General features: G+C 43.8%; 1 protein-coding gene across 7 annotated transcripts in view; it reads left to right on the forward strand.

Annotated features, from left to right (window-relative positions):
- The window catches only part of CDON (cell adhesion associated, oncogene regulated), a 60,828-nt gene that overhangs the window by 13,291 nt on the left and 31,616 nt on the right, over positions 1-15,921 (forward strand). For 3 of the 7 annotated variants that reach the window (XM_068916773.1, XM_068916776.1, XM_009681937.2), the window contains exons 2-3: positions 11,652-11,788; positions 14,179-14,451. In XM_068916773.1, coding sequence (XP_068772874.1) covers positions 11,713-11,788; positions 14,179-14,451 — 349 coding nt within the window. In that variant the 5' untranslated portion in view covers positions 11,652-11,712. Of the gene's footprint in view, positions 1-983; positions 1,088-1,656; positions 1,776-2,298; positions 2,616-6,143; positions 6,729-8,321; positions 8,554-11,091; positions 11,199-11,651; positions 11,789-14,178; positions 14,452-15,921 lie in introns of those variants that run through there. The other 4 variants (XM_068916775.1, XM_068916774.1, XM_009681938.2 and 1 more) reach the window with 4 other exon arrangements.

The following is a 15,921-nucleotide window of genomic DNA, read 5'->3' on the forward strand; positions in this document are numbered from 1 at the left end:
CAGTTAAGCTGCTCGTGTTTGAACTGGTTATGCTGGTAATAGCTGCCATTACCGTGATTCACAGGAGTCGCAGAAGGAGATTTAGGGCTCTGACTCATGATCTCTGGCAGATTTAACTGCAGCTGTTTGACATTACTGCCCCCAACTGTCCATCCAGCCTGTGTCTGAGGTTTCTGCCTCCAGCATGGGTGAGCAGATGGTGTGTCTTTGACTCAGAGCTCAGCTGGAGGGGGTAGCTCCTCACGCTGCCCCAGCGTGAAGCAGCAGAGCTGGAGAATCTGAACCCTCAGGCTATGGTTTCATGAGCAGCTACCGCTGAAAGAAGTGGCTTTGGTGGCGTGTTCCTGCCTCCTTCCCTTGGTTAGCGCTGCTCTGGCCATGTGGCGAGCTGGATCGGTCCTCTCCTCTGGCTCCGTGGCTGCTTATACTTGCACTGGCACAAGGAAGGAGGCAGGAAGCTACAGCTGGTGTTCGGTTGCGCAACGCTGCTGAGCAAACCCGACCAAAATTCCTCCTCTCCCTTTTTTCCCTGTGTCCTGGTACTCATCTCATCGCGTGGGGAACCAGTTCAGTTGACTGTTCCAGCAGAAATATGACCTGACCAGTGTGGTGGGCTTTCTCCTCTTTTTTTTTTTTTGTTTTTTTTTGTTTTTTTCCTTCTTTGCCCAGCTGTTGAGTTGAGTCAGCTGTTCTCTAGGCCCTAGACTAATGAGATTGTTTTGCTACTTTATTAGAAGATGATTGTCAGTAGTGCCAGGATTTGTTCCCACTGTGTTAAGAAGCGCAGAAGCATGTTTTTGCCTGAGAGTTTGGACTTTGATTTTGAAACCAGGTTTGATCTATGAGCGCGGGGGAAGGGAGGAGAGGAGAGTGGTAAAACCGAATCACCCAGTTAGCTTACTGTAAAGCTTAAGGATGAATCAGTAGAAGCCTTTTTTAATTGGGGGAAGAACAGACTGACTTTTTTCTGCTTTCTCCCTCAGCTGTCACTGGTTAGCTGGTTGGCTTTTTAATAAACATTGTTCTCCTGCATCTCTACCCTTTGGACTTGGTTCTGCAGCAGTGGATGTTGGCATTGCATGTTCTGGTGACTCAGTATATGGGCTCCTGTAACATGTATAAGGAGGGGAAAGAAACAATAATTCCAAGTGGAGGATAACACTTTCATTTGGCAAACAGTCAGAATTGATCAGTTGCTCTTTTATATGTAGAACTTGGCTATTTACTGGCATAGTGAATTTTAAGGGGGACTAAACTGTGCGTTCTTTAATATGCAGGCTTTGCCCTCTGGTTCCAGCGCACCTCCCATATCCTGCAGCCATGAGTTCACAGGCTCCTAATTGCCTATGATGTAAGACAGCAGTAGATGGGGTTGCTATAAATTCCAGCTGCAGGTGTGGATTTAATAGTTGTGCTTCCCTATAAGGGATCATGGGCAGCATATTGTCCCTGCGAGTTGCAACAGACTGAGCTGGACTTGGGGATAAGGTAGCTAAAAAAGAGCCTTTTGCATGTGTTTTTAGAGTCATTGCTTGCTGGAGGGTATCGGTGGACAAGGCATCAATGTTCATTTGGAGCCACCTCAGAAACGAGTTTGCTCTCCTCTAACAAGAGTTCAGCAGCGGTTGTCTTTTTTTCTCCCCCCCCTTCTCGCAGGTCCAAGCCTACCAAATGCACACGCGAGACCTGTTGGAGTGGGGCCCTTAGGCAGCGTGCATCGACACAAGCGCTTTTGCCTGAGAATCGGAGATATTTTTCTGATGACCGGCTCAAATGTATGGCTCTGATCGCTTTCTCAATGATGTTTGATTCTGGTTATAGGAACTGTAGAGAGATTAAATGAGGGTGTTTTTTCTTCATGTGCAAAGCACAAACTTGTTGGAGGGGAAGAATATTCCTCTAGGCAGTGCTGAAGCTCGCTGTGGTGCGTGCACGTGTAGCTCGGCTAATTGGGACTGTAAGCCTTCTAACTCACTTGAAAAAATCAGTATGTGGTCTGAGTATGCCACATACTGCTTGGACTTGGGTTTCAATTGTTTTTCTTTAATTTTGCCTATGTTCTGGGGGCTTATTAAAGATAGCTCGGGGCTTATTAAAGATATCGGGGGAGGCACTTCAGAGTGCGCTAGGATGTTATTTCATAAGCTCTCCTGAGGCCGCGTGCAGCCGATGGGCGAAGCTGCCCTTTTGTGGATGTCCGTTCCTTCCTCCGCTGTGCCAGTGCTGTGAGACTGCATGGTGAGCTAAAACTGCTCCCTGAGCCAAGGGAAAACTAAACTTTATTTGTCTTTGGCTTAGTTTTCAGCTGGGTCTGCCAACTGATTTGACTCGCTCAAGGGCCACAGGACCATTTGTGCTGGTAGCAGAATGCAAGCCAGGTCCTGAAGGAAGGTGTTAGTGCCCTCTTCAGCAGCAGCTGGACTTTAAATTGGCTTAAACTGATTGCGAAATCTCAAAGTAAAATCACTTCGGTTGAAAAAGCACAACTCTGTAATGGTATTAACGTAAAACAAAACCCTTTCGCCGGGGATCCAGTTCTACAGGAATGAGCAGAGAAGCGGATTGATGAAGAGAGGGAAGCATTCGTTGCGGCGTCTTTAGAGACGCGATTGAAGGTGAGCAGAGTTGTCTTTGGCAAATTGTGAGGCGGCGTGACAGAATCGAAACAGAAGTTGAGCTATTAAGCTTAAGAGAGGGGGAGGAGAACGGGAGTATGAGGCAAAGCAGTTTCCATCCAGGAGAGAATTAAGAAGGGTGAGATCTCGGGAGGCCTTGAAGAGCAGAGGGCTAGAATTTGGTATTTATTTGGTGTACAGTTACTCTGATAGAACTGTTAGACTAATGATACCTTCGGATTCTTTGAGGTCTAAAAAACCCTTATTTAGGCACTTAAGCATAATTGTAGCCCAGAAGAACTATATGTTAGGCTAATGCTCTGGTTTTTTTCTCCCCCTGAGGCTAGAAGATGCAGAAACCATCCCCACTTCATTAGTGTGGCAGCAGGGGGATTGTGTCAAGTTCTTTTTGAAGTTAATAAAGTTAACTTAATTTTGTTATGCCTGCTTATGGGAAAGAAAATATGACTTCTGTGAAATTTTTCGATTTATATCTTACTTTGACCGGTGTTTATAATACAGGATAGAAATTCACGCTCTCCCAGATGAGAACATGTGCATGTGTCCCTAGCAAAGTTGTTTTATTGAGGCCGTGTGACAGTTTATCTGACTTGGGAGACTCGAGGAATATCCGCTATTACTTGGATTCTGGATGAGGCTTCTGAAATAATGTTCTTGAACATAAAGTGCCACTTTTGCACAGAACAGGAAAGATTAAGTGACAGCTACGCAGATATTGATGTGCACCTGGAGTACAGGAGCCTGGAGCAGAGTGGTGCAGCCTCAGAGCTGGCCTGTTGCAGGGTCCTCCCGTCCGAGGGAGTCGGGAAGGGAGCAGCGTGCTGCAAAGGCACAGTACACAAACTGTTAAACTTTCTTCGCTCTGCTCACAAATCTACTCCTTCAGTCAAGGCAAAAGCATGCGTTCTTCTATCAAGACCATATGTATGCCAAGACTGAGGTTTTAAAGTCAAGGTGTTTTTGAAATAGTGGAGTGCAAATTAAGCATCTGAGTAATCTTAACTGTCTTCTAAAAAAAATTCGCTATCAGCCTCACATATAACTCAGAGGATTAATGGAAAGTTAAACTTTGATCAGAGTCCAACAGCTGATACCAAGCATGAGACTTTCCAGGCCTGAAAGCGCAAAAAAAAAAAAAAAAGAAAAAAAATCCACAGAGCAACTCAAAAAGAAAAAGCAAAAAGCACACAGGGTGTGTAACAGCGTGAACCATTTTGTGTGCGTGAAAGTGGGTCGAGATTTAACAGCGTTTCTTGCTGGCAGGTGGAAGTCTTTCATGGTTCCAGCAAAAGATCAGCTTCTCCATCTTTGAGATAGTCCTGCTGGTTGGTCATGCTTTTAGGCTAATGTGTCCCTCCGTTTTGTTTCCACCTCTCCCTTCAGGAGATGTTTAATGTTTTCTTGTGTCACTTGTGCAATTTGTGCATGCTTTGCCTTTGTCCCATGACACTGAAAATCTTACCTGTAACAGAGTGTTAAGTTACTGAAGTTATTTAGGGTGTGTTATACCGTTGGAAAACAATACGTTTGCCTTACTGTTAAGGAAGATGATCAGGACTTCAGGTCCCTTGTTCCTGTAGGGCCGCGGTAACCGTGCGTGAGGCAGCGGGGTGAACGGAGAAGCCCGCGTCATCCCCTATGCATAACTTGTTCCTTCTGCTCAGTGCCATTTCTGTTTCTCCTGCCATCTGCTGCCCTTCATCCCGAGCGAACGCTCAGTCTTCGTTTTGACAAAAATAACGCGCCATTACAAATCACTGCACAATCGGTTATGCGCTTTGGCCGCAAAAAATGCCGTCGAGGTTCGACACTAGCTACCCGTCGCTGATTCACAGAAGCTTTTGAATGGCCTGGAGTAAACCTGAAGCTGCCGTCGCTTGCAAGCCGGAGAGCCTTCACGCGCACCCCTGCAGCACTCCCGACAGATATTTAAAAAGAATAAAAATATTAATCCCTGTGTGAAACATGCAGCAGGAATATACATAGGAGCCACGTGAGCGCTGGCCTGGCGTTGATTGGTCTGGATGGTGAGCATGGGTAGGGAGAGAAATTTGGAGAAGCTAAAAATGGAATTGCAGGTGAGGCTAGAAAAGGCTGAGCGAGTTTGTTCTCTAATTTCTTGCCTTGTCTTTTAGTTGTTACGATACACATCTAGAAAATACACTTTCGTTTGTTTAAAATGTAATAAATAAATATGAACGTGACATCAAAGGATGCCGTTTCCTCTAGTTTTAAGTGCGTTTCCGTTGGGTATGTTTCTGTAGGTGCCTTTGAGTACGTTTCCTTGCGTTCTCTGATCTGCTTACGTCTCTCACGCTTGGCTTTAGGGTTGCTGCGAGCAAACTGGTTTTCGCGGGGTTCTCCCTTCTGGATTTTCCAGCGTGTCTTTCAGGCAGCTAGAGAAACTACTGGGTTTGCAGGACTGTTGGGCAGAGTTCAGTTTGTTTTACAAAACGCCCCCTGAATCCCTTTGCAGTATGTAATTTTATTACTTGCACTCTCGAAATCCTGTCTTTCATGATGCTGTAATTCTAATACAAATGCCTAATTATGGGATTTAAAAAAAAAGAGCCACTTATGTAAATGCCTGATTTCTTATCTGCTTTGCTTGGCTTCCTGTAATTTAGTAGCACAGAAACTGCAGTTTCAGTGCTGGAGGTGGAGGGAGCAGAACGGGAGCGCTTGGATTTTTTGTACACAAGATGTGATTACAGCACAACCTTTTTCTTTTTTTCCTCTCTTTTTGGTGCTCAAGCCCTCTCTTCTGAGTGTAATTAGGAACACATTGATTCTTATTGCAGCTGGCAGCTGCTCACTATTGCCTTTTTCAGCTTCTGACCCCCATAGTCCTGGTGACCTTTCCTGGGGTTAGTCGTAGGCCCTTTTCATTGTGATGGGCTAGAAGTGGCTCATGTGGAGTTGATTATTTCCTTGCTTGTCTGGCCTTTTTGGTGCCATAACTCCAAGTCACTTCCATTTTCTTCCCCTGCTTTTGGCTGACCACGGTGAAAGGAAATGCTTTTGCTGGCGACAGGATCAGTTTGCATGCTTGACTGACTCGATTGAGACCCTGAAAAGGGGGGAGGGGGAGGGTAATGAACACTGTAGGTGCTGCATTTGCTTTTTAAAGGCTGATGTTAATGATTGAGTGATCATTAAGCATGCAGGAAAATGGCGCTGCGAGAAGTTTGCTTTCCTTCTCGCCATCTCAAACCTTCGTATGGGCGTAAAAAATCTACCCGCTGCGTCCTTAATGTACAGCAGCGGTGTTCCCGACGTGCCGTGTCTCACGCCGCCAGCGGACGAGCGAGGTGGTATGCGTGCGAATGCATCGCGCTCAGTTGCCCACGGCTGCTTCAAGGATTTCCCAAAGACCCGGGAATAAACCTCGGAGGTTAGTCCTTAAAGCTGACGGGCAGCTTGTCAGTAGCTGCTGGGCTCCTAACCACTCCTCCCAAACACACAAAGCTAATGAAGTATATATGCCAGCTGTTACACTCATTTTGCCAGACCCCAGGAGGACGGCACGAAGACAGGCAGTGATCAAAGGCTTCGGAGATCACTGAGGAGTCCGGGGCCGAAGGAATGTCTGATTACTTTCTCCTGGAATGCTACAGGCTTCAATACCTTTTTTTTTTTTCTCCTTCTCCTTCTTAAGGTGTCTTGGTGTGAGATTTAATGATCTGACTCAGCTTGCTTGTACTAAAGGCAGGGTGTTTCAATTCTTGGGGGTTTATTTGCCTCAAGTCTGATTTCTTGGAAAATCTTCAGTTGTTTCTATCAGTGCAGCAAAAACCTTGGAGAACAATTTAAAAGGAAAGTTTTTTTTTTTTTCTCTCTCTCGTAATACTGTAACTTAATGAATAACCTCGAAAAAAGTTCTCCGTACTTGTCACGCTTTAGGTGTTAGCTCGCATACAGGATTTATGATAAAGTGCCGTTGGATGGATTGGCTTGGAGTTGCCGCTGTTTAACAAAAATCTGAAATGCTTGGAGTCAAAAGCCTTTTTATTCCAAGCGGAAGGACTGGCTGTGTCACGTCTTCAGCTCGTGTGGGCAGCGTTGCCGCTGAAGCAGAAGCTTTCCGTCTAGGTAAAGGTCACTTTTTCCGAGGGTGTGTGTGCTTTTTTTTTTTTTTTTTTTTTTTTAAAGTTAGAGAAGGCTGTCAGCATGGAGAGGTGGAGTGGGCAATCTGAATTACTCCCTCTGTTCCCGAATGTGCCTTTCCTCCTTTTTCTGTTGGGTTAGCTTTAACTCAGCTTGGTGTGCTGAAATGGCTCCTCCAAGGTCAGATGAGCTCTGGAGGGGAGCAAAAGAGTAGGAGCGCCATGGCAGGCAGCAGTTGGATTGACGTGGGACGATGGCGAAGGCGCTCTGGTGGCTGATTGCAGTTGGGAAGGGTGGTCCTGCCGTTTCCCTACCAGCCGTTGTCGTGCTCGTCTGACATAGCTCCCTGAGTCATCTTCCTGCCGAGCGGGTGAGCTAACAGTCTAAAAAAGCCGGTTAGGAATAATGTTCTTTCCAGTAGCGACTCTGCCCTCAGCTGAAAGGGTAGAGACAAAGAAGTGCCTACGGTCTGGTAAACGAGCAGGGCAGGCTGTGTTTTGAAGGAATGATTTTGGTCAGGGTCCTCTTGGGCTTGCTACTGTATGAATGCGTGGTAGACAACAGTACTTGCCACCTTCTGGGCTGTAAAGCCTTCTTGTTTGGGGAAGTAAAGGCAGGAGTGTGTCAAGTTAATTTGGAGGAGGTAGGTTAAGTTAGTCGCGTTGAACAGAAGAGACGCGTTGAGCGTTACAGAAGTTGACAGTTGAAGAAAGACTGTTAATTTCCTAAAAACAACAACAACAACAACAACTAGAGACTCTTGAAACTACTGCGAAACAGCCATGGGCCTTAAACTCGCAACAAGCGCGAAGCTTTGCGCAGAGTGAAGGGTCGTCGCTAGGGCTGTGCTGTTTCGCTGCGCTAAGCCGATCCAGATCGGAGATGAAAAGCCTGCCTAGTTAGTCTGGTATGTGCGTCTTTCCTTCTCATCTCAGTGGGACGTTGGCTATGTCCGCTCTGGTAAGCGAATGTGCCTGGGGCTGTTGCCTGGCCCGTGTCCCTCCTAGGAAGCTCCTCAAGCCTCTGTAATGAGGCCATTGTGTGGTGGCTGCCTTATGGGAAGGGTCCCTGGCCCACGCTGGCTCCTGAGCTTTGGCCAGGAACTGCGTAGGAGTGCCAGGACTGACCCAACGCCCTAGCAGCGTGGACAGCCCCGCTCCTGCACAGGGAGCCCCCGCTGGTGCTCTTTGAAGACATTAACTAACATGAAGGCTTCCAGTCTGTTGTACTCAGCGTTTCAGAAGAGCTCTTGATAATTTCTTTTGCTTACCGGTAGATGGCATGCCAAAGGTGAGGGGTCTGAAATGGTGAGCTGATTGATGGGCACGTACCTGGCCCGAAGGCTGTTTGGCAAGGGATCCCTCTTTAGAAAACAGTTTGACAGAGGAGACACGCAACTGGAATTATGTTGTCTCAAGCGTACTTCTTCTTGCTGATCATCTCCCGCGATGTGTCCGGTGTACGTTTCTCTATGTGCAATGTACTTCCAAGAGTTAAGCATCTGTTAGACCTAACAACTCCTCCTCTTGACAAAAGCCCTTTATCTTCTTGGTCTCCATTTTTTCTTTGCTGTACAAGAGCAACAGATACTTCAGAGTTGGCAAGGGGGTCGAGTGCCGAATGAAAATAATCGGAAGATGACTTCTAGATGAAGGTGTTCCAGTGTAAGTAGTGAAAGTATGGGCCTTTGTCACGCTGCGGCTTTCTGATGTGCTTCACCAACGATCTGGAGAACTTGCCAATGAAAGTGAAAGGGACCTTGTTCTGTGAGCACGTAATAATCCCTGGTGATACCTCTTGCCTTAGGAAGGTAAATAAAAATAGTCTTTGTGATCGCCTTTTTTAAAGGGATGTATTTGTTTGCCAGGCATTGAGTTGTGCATCATGGACCATCATCAAATGGAAAGTGGTCAGAAATACACTGAAATGTTCTCTGTTAATGTGTATGAGACAGCGTGCGTGCAGTAGTAGGTATCTTTTAGGCTTTGGACTAGGCTATAATGTGACCTTTAGTCTTTGTGTTTTCCACTACTTTTGCTTCAAGCCAGTTATATAAAGTGTTTAGATTTCTCTCCTTTTGTTTACTGCCGTCTCATACTTTCCTGTCTATTTTCTCTAAGAGCAAAGAGCTTTCATTATGTACCAAGCATGTACATGAGGAAAATCTGTCAGTTATTTCCAAGATTCATCCTTTAAATTAAATAAGCCTAAGTCATTTTCCATTTTTCCTTTCCTCAGTCCATGAAAGCCATGGCCACCGTTATTCAACTCTGAAAATATTATTCCTGTTGTTATGAATAGTCTCTGTTATTACTGTTTTCTTTACAAGGCTTAGAAATAGCGTCATCTTCTCAGTGACACTTATGATATATGGAGTCGCATTTAGCCAAAATGTTCCTGTTGTCTGTTCCCGGTAGACCTGATGACTGATACTTGTTGTCAAATGCAGTGGTCAAAAAGGGAGTTCAAGATGATTTAAGTGGTGACGGACAGAGGAGGAGTCCTGTCTTCTGTCTTTACGGTGCGGTGGAAGGCCTAGCCTCTGAGCGCTTCCCTATGTGTTAATACTGTACTAGGGCGAAGAGACAAAACTTGTTTCTCGATTGAGGGTCTAATGGCCTCCAAAACTGTGGTCTCTTTGTAAGCAGCGAGAGGCTTCTGCAGTGCCAACAGGTGAAGCGCGTGTGGAAGGAGAAGGAAAAAAAAGAGCAAATAGTTTGATTTGTGCTTTGAATGTGGGGTCCCATCTTCTCCGTATGCCCCCATATTTGCTCAGAGGTAGAGGACTCCAGAGTCCTCTCAAAAGTGGATGTTAGAGGAACTGTCTGTCTAAGCCTGGGTACTGTTGCTGAACAGTACCACACCTACTGAAGTTGATATTTTTCTTTTTTTTCCAGTCAAAAGACATTGGCTATGTGGCTTTCTTTGTGTACTCACTGTGTGATAGTTGGGCTTACCGCTCTACAAGGCTACAAAAGCCAAACTGGTAGGTCAAAAGACGAGTAGCTGTTGACACTGGCAGCTAGGAACATATAAAGAGAAAGATAAACAGTGGGAAATCAGAGACTGGATAAAGTAGATCTCAAAAGATAAAGTTTAGTTAAAGATAATGAGCTGGCCTTGTTTAAAGAGACAGCTGCAAAATAACCCAGTAGCTCCATGTGCTGGGGTTAAAGTTGACCTAGAATATACGTTTCATTGCTTTTCATAAATAAATAGTTGAGGAAAGATTTGGCAAAAAGCAACATTGCCCCCCACCCTCTTCAGAAAAGTGTTTGATGTTAACAAGTTCTCTGCATGTTTACTTTGTCCTATACGCTCGCTGGTGGAGCGGCTCTGCTGCCCTTGAACCGAGTGAGAATTCAAATAAACCAAAATGCTTTCTGCACAGCTAGTCTCTTCTGCCATCTGTGTGTTACCAAAACAGTCGTGACTCCTCTCTTAAGGAGCTAGCAAACTGTTGCAGCCCGATCTGCAGAGTTACTGATTCATCTCGATGGTTGAGCTGAATTCGCAGTGGTATCAGATAAAAACGCCCAGAAATGGGAGCAGAGCTCTGCAGAATTTCTTTGAGCCTTCTACAACCGTCGTCATAAATGTGGAGCGCGATACGCAGGGAGAAGATGTAAGAAGCAAATAGTTCTAGAAAAATCAGAAGTGATTGTTATTATTGGAGTCTCTTCCTGATACTTATTTTGCATATATACTTCACAGCGACCTGATGATAAATGCTGTAACTTTAAATAAATTGAGAGAGTAATTCTGCTGTTGATGTCTGGATCTGACTTCTTGGAAACCGAACGGCTCCACGAACGCGCAGTAAACAGTGTGATGCTCATGACTTATTTCCATCGAACGTACTCTTGCACTTGTTTCTGTGCACTGCCAGTAGAGCCCCTAGTTATTGTATGCATGTTAGATACGTGTTTATATGTGTGTCTGATAAATGAGATGTTTAAAATATATGTTGAGTGTTATCAGCAGCGGAGTTGCATGGTCTGTTTTGGGTGGGTTGATAAATGAAGTAATTGTGCTAAATGATCTTACTCATCTTTATATTACAAAAGGCAAACACAAATTAAGTGATGGAGGAGCTGAGTGTCAGAAGACTGTCGCCTTATGCAAATTGGGCTGCTGGTGTCATATTTTTTGGTGCTGAAAGTGAGGTCTAATATAGTCGAATTATGTCAGATGTATGTGTGATATAGCTGAGGGAAGGAGTAGCGGTGTAGATAACAGCTTGCCTAATGAATGTCCTGTAAGGACGTATGAGACGAAAGAAATCGGCCTCAGTTTGGGGATATAAAGGGGTATGAGGATGAGATTAGTATTGGTAATGTTGTTTCAGTAAACGTTTGCTCCGGTTTGACTGTAAATCAGAAGAGGGTCGGCGCACATTAGCAGCGTGAACTTCCACTGAAGCGATGACAAAAAGAAAGCAGATGACATGTCTCAGTAAGCAGGTTCACGGCAATTATGAGCAGTAGCTATGTCACAGAATATAGATTCATAAAAACTTGTAAAACAAGTGTAGCCTGGTGATAGATGATCAAATGATTATTGTTTGCAAACAATATTATCTCAGATAGATAAGCTGTTTACTTTGGCCTGCAATTCCTCTGGTTGGAAAGTAGTCTAATTTATCACGGCCGTACGGATACAGTGCGTAAGCCTCATATCCCATCTGTGGAAAAATATTAAGAATAATACTTGGAAACATTGTTATGAAGTTCAACTTCTAACTCACTTTTACAGATGGTTTCTATATTGCAAAGAAAATTGGCTCTTTCCTGGCTGTGCTTTTTTTATTTATTTTATTTTATTTTTTTATCCAAACACTTTATTGTGAGAGAGTTAAAAGAATAATTCCTGAAACTTAGAGTTGACATCTGTTTGTTTGTTTTGTAGCTGTTTCAGTGCCTCATCTTAATCTGGAGCTTTGTGCTTCCAACTTGTGTAATCTGGCGCTATGCATCCAGATCCTGGACGCTTACAGGCACTGCTCTCTGTCGCTGTCGCAGCGCTCATCTCTGCCGTGAGTTCAGGTAAGACCTTCTCTCACCCGTTAGGTGACAACTTGCTTGGAGGTTGAGCCCGTGCTTTTGAAGGAGCAATGATTTTTGGGTGCCTCAATTTCGAAGTGGCCAACTGTAATGCATAAGCACTTAAACTCTGAAGCCCCCACGCCTTAGGCTGAATATATGACTTGTTTTTGAAAACTTGGCTCAGAACAAATGCCAGAATTCAGAAGACTCAGCTCTGTAGGTTGTTCTTTGGGATATCCATGAACTAGCTGGACTCTTAATTTTGCTGTGTGCAGTGCATCTTGTGTTCTCACGGGATTAGGAGTGGCTTGAAATCTGCAAGGGAAAAAGGGGAATCGGATCTTTAAACCATGAATGTTGATGTATGGCTGCAGTTGGAACAGCTCTTACGCGTTTGAAAAAAAAGGAGGAGGAATGGTTTTAATTGACACATCTGCTCTGTGCAGTCAGCTTGTCTTAATGTAACCACACAAAAAAGAAGCTTTTACTACTTTTAGCACTTCATAGCCAATCGTTAGAGGCAAATGGGATAAATTTTATTTTTCAAGCAGTCAGAGGAGATAAATTCCAGCTGCAGGGTCACTGCTACCAATTTTGACTTTTGCATTCAACGCAAAGTGTTAGTGGTATAAGCAAGGGCAGAGAGGAAGATGAGGCAAGATGACAGTACCAATGCAATTTCATTGCACTGGTGGCTAGCAAGTATAAAAAGGTCATTGCTTTTCTCTTATCCCTGGAAATTCAAACTGAACTTAACAGGAAAAACAATTTTCTAATTAAAAGCTAAAAATGTACATCTGGAGTCCTGTGAAATGCTTGGATACCATTTTTATGGATTTCATATTTTTTTAAGTGAAGCCACACTTTAATTTCCAGTTTCATTTTTATGTTTATGCAGATAGTTTATGGTTCAGTTAAAAATGCACAGCTTCTCATCTGAAACTCATCTGTATAAGCAGTGCTTGGATGGACTGACTTTAGAAGAAAAGCATGACTGAGGGCCCCACCTAAAAGAAAGCTGTCTCTTATTTGGATGTCGTTTAACGTCTTCTAAGTCCAGATAGTGGGAGTCAAGCTTAATTGCAAACTAGAAATTGTTTTTCCCTGACACTTTGTCTATTCTAGAATACATATTTTTTTCCTCACGTGTTTCTAGCCAAATAGGAGCTTGTGGTATTAATTGCCTTTTATTTCCATCCTTTGTACAAAATCTTCGGTGGAGAATTCCATAGAAAACAAATGGAAATGATTCCCAATGTTTCATTGGCCAGGATAGGAAAAAATTTCTTCCAAGAAGCAGGAATTTTCTACTGGCGAATAAATGGATTCTCATAACCAAGTTTTGTGGAACTGAAGCTTTTATTTATTAGCAGCTTTTCCTGTTTCTATTCATCTTTACTGAATAAAGATAATGGAGTCCCGATTCGTCATTCTCATCCTGATGAAGTCCATGTATTTGGAATTAACAAGAGCCTTTGCTGTTCATCCAGCTTTTTTATCCTGCTATTTTTAATTAGATTTGCAGACTCGGAGACGGTTCTGCATAAATACCTGGCAGGCTGCTGCCATTTCTAAAATTTTACAAGTCACGTCTGGGCCAGCTTCATATGGGACAGATCAGCTACAGCTGCACATTACTGTACTCTCTCTCCTCAGGTGATGAGTGCTATTTCACCCTATGACTAAATCCAGTCTGGTTGTAGCTAGCGCTCTCCGTTTTGCTGGCTCTAGCAATCGTGATCTTTTTGTGTCTTTATCAAGTGCTGTCGGTCTTATGTGGATGCAAGGCTTAGGTTTTCGTTGCTGTTACCAAAAATCTCGAAATACTTCTGTAACTCCCCCCCCACCCTTGTTACCCTTTGCAATGTATTCTGGGTGCAACGTCTTTCCCTTGGGTGTACTTTGAGATTTATCTTGCCCTTCCTGTAAGCTGAACCTACGTTTATTTAATCAGTCACTTTTTTCATGGGGTTTGAATTGGGTCCTGTTTTCCCTGGCGTTTGAGTCTCTGTAGCAGAGTGGGAATTTATAAGAATGAGCTTCTCCTGCGGAAGAAAACGTGATCCTATCTGAATATCACTAATGATTTGCAGTTGAGAGGTGCTTTGTCCATGTTTTATTTGAATAGTCTTTTAGGGATGTTTGGTCCTCTGCTGAGAAACTATTTTTTTTGAGGCAATTGATCCCTTCCAAGATTGACGCAAGAAGTTTGCCAGGTTTGTGAACGGTGGGAGAGGCCTTAGGAGAAGGCATTACTGTAATACAGTTTATGGTCAGTCTTCTGTGTAAGTCAATGCTTCATTTATCTGGAGAGAAATATTTCATTGCATGTATTTGCAAAATGCACTAATAAATGCTGCTCACTAATTTAATGTCATTTTTCCTTTTAGATTTAACTCCCCGTTTTACTTCTGAGCCCTTGTCTACTGTGCAGAAGTCTGGTGGGCCGGTTCAACTCCACTGCTCTGCCGAGCCTTCCGCGGTTCTCATTTCTTGGCTGTTTAATGGAGAGCGCTTGGACAGCAGGGTGGGACAAGTAGAAATCCAGTCAGGATCTTTGACAATCGTCTCCCTCAGCCCGTCAACGTGTGGTTCCTATCAGTGCGTCGCTAACAGCAGCGTGGGCGCTGTTGTGAGCAGGCCCGCAACGGTAACGATAGGCAGTAAGTTCCTTCTTGTTTACGATCCTTGCTCTATGCAAATTATGTAGTCCTCACTTGGTTTGTATAATTAGGGGGAATCTTTGACTTGTAGAAAACTCCTTCTGGCAACCTTTTTTTCCCTCCTGACAGGAACACGGTATTCCTAGTATTTAGGTTCCTACAGGCTTCTCTTCAGAAAAGGATCTTGAAACCACATCCGAGCTGCCATGCCATTGCAGAAGCGTGCTCTGCAGTTAGTAACTTGTAAGCTTCTGCACCGTGCCAGCCTTTGCAAAGATGATCAATCTCTGCACGTGTTTTGAAGCGTACAAAATAATCTTTTACGAAGCAAGAACCATTTGGTTGCCTTTTCAAATGTGATATTTCAGTCCTGTGAGTTTTCCTTGCAGTGCTAACTGGGCTGTCTAAATAGAAGTTCCTGGGCACAAGAGCTGGTTAGAAAAGGGCAGAGGAGACGTGAGTGGGAATTGTTGACTGGGAAATCAGTCGGAGCTGCAAAATTTCCTTTTAATTTATAGCAATTTCACTTTGTCAAAATTATCTAGCTGTTACAGGCTTTCTCCTCCTCTGTTAGGTGCAACTTCCCGGGTTCTTTGCACTAGTTCTTCTAATCAGTCTTTGTGTTGGTGCTTGATCTGTAAATTACTTGGTTTAAAAGAGCCTGAAAAGAGGAAGTGCGCTGTTTCCTACATGGAAAGGATGATGTTGTGCTGAAATACATATATATTAATGTTAGATGATATGAAATGTATATATTTTCATTCAGTGAAAATTTTCAGTGAATATATATTTTTGAAATATATATTTTCATTCAGTGCTGTCTGAATCAGGCCTTTGTCGAGCAGGATTTGAGTGATTTCTCTGTAAGGGTACCTCATCTATGGAGCATGTCCAAAATCCCCCGAGAGGAAAATTTCTTATAAGTGAGAGAAGTAAGTGTTTTGGTAAAGTACTGACCCATAGCAAGACCCTCTCAAGAGAGCTATAAGGGTGGCTAGCGTAGAAAAATTTCACAACCTAGAAGATGCTTTGAACATAAAGGAGTGGAAGAGGAGTACCGTTCACACTTTTCCACTCCCTTTGAGATTTTTAGCAGCAAATCGGAAGGTGCTGTTAGCTATTGAGGCTTTCCCTTTGCCTCCTTGCGCAAGACAATGAGTGGGAGATGCTGCTGTACACAGTATATAACAAGAGATAATTTAACTTTTCTTATGGACAGCCTTCCTGCTGTTAGTGTAAATTGTCTCCTGATCACCTTCAGAGCCCATAATTAACGCTACAGTCTTCCCTTACCAATGTCTGTGCTTGCTTTTCATGAGGCAGTTAATGGGGAAAAGGACATACGTGGGTCCTTTTTCCTCACGGTTCCATTTAAATGCTGGCTGCTTGCCTAGTGAGGAAGCTCATGAAGAGTAAACAGGTTTATAGTATTATGGACTACAGAAAAGACCACACCTGTTGATATGAATG

Source organism: Struthio camelus, chromosome 22 (assembly GCF_040807025.1).
Source record: "Struthio camelus isolate bStrCam1 chromosome 22, bStrCam1.hap1, whole genome shotgun sequence".
Classification (NCBI taxonomy): domain Eukaryota; kingdom Metazoa; phylum Chordata; class Aves; order Struthioniformes; family Struthionidae; genus Struthio; species Struthio camelus.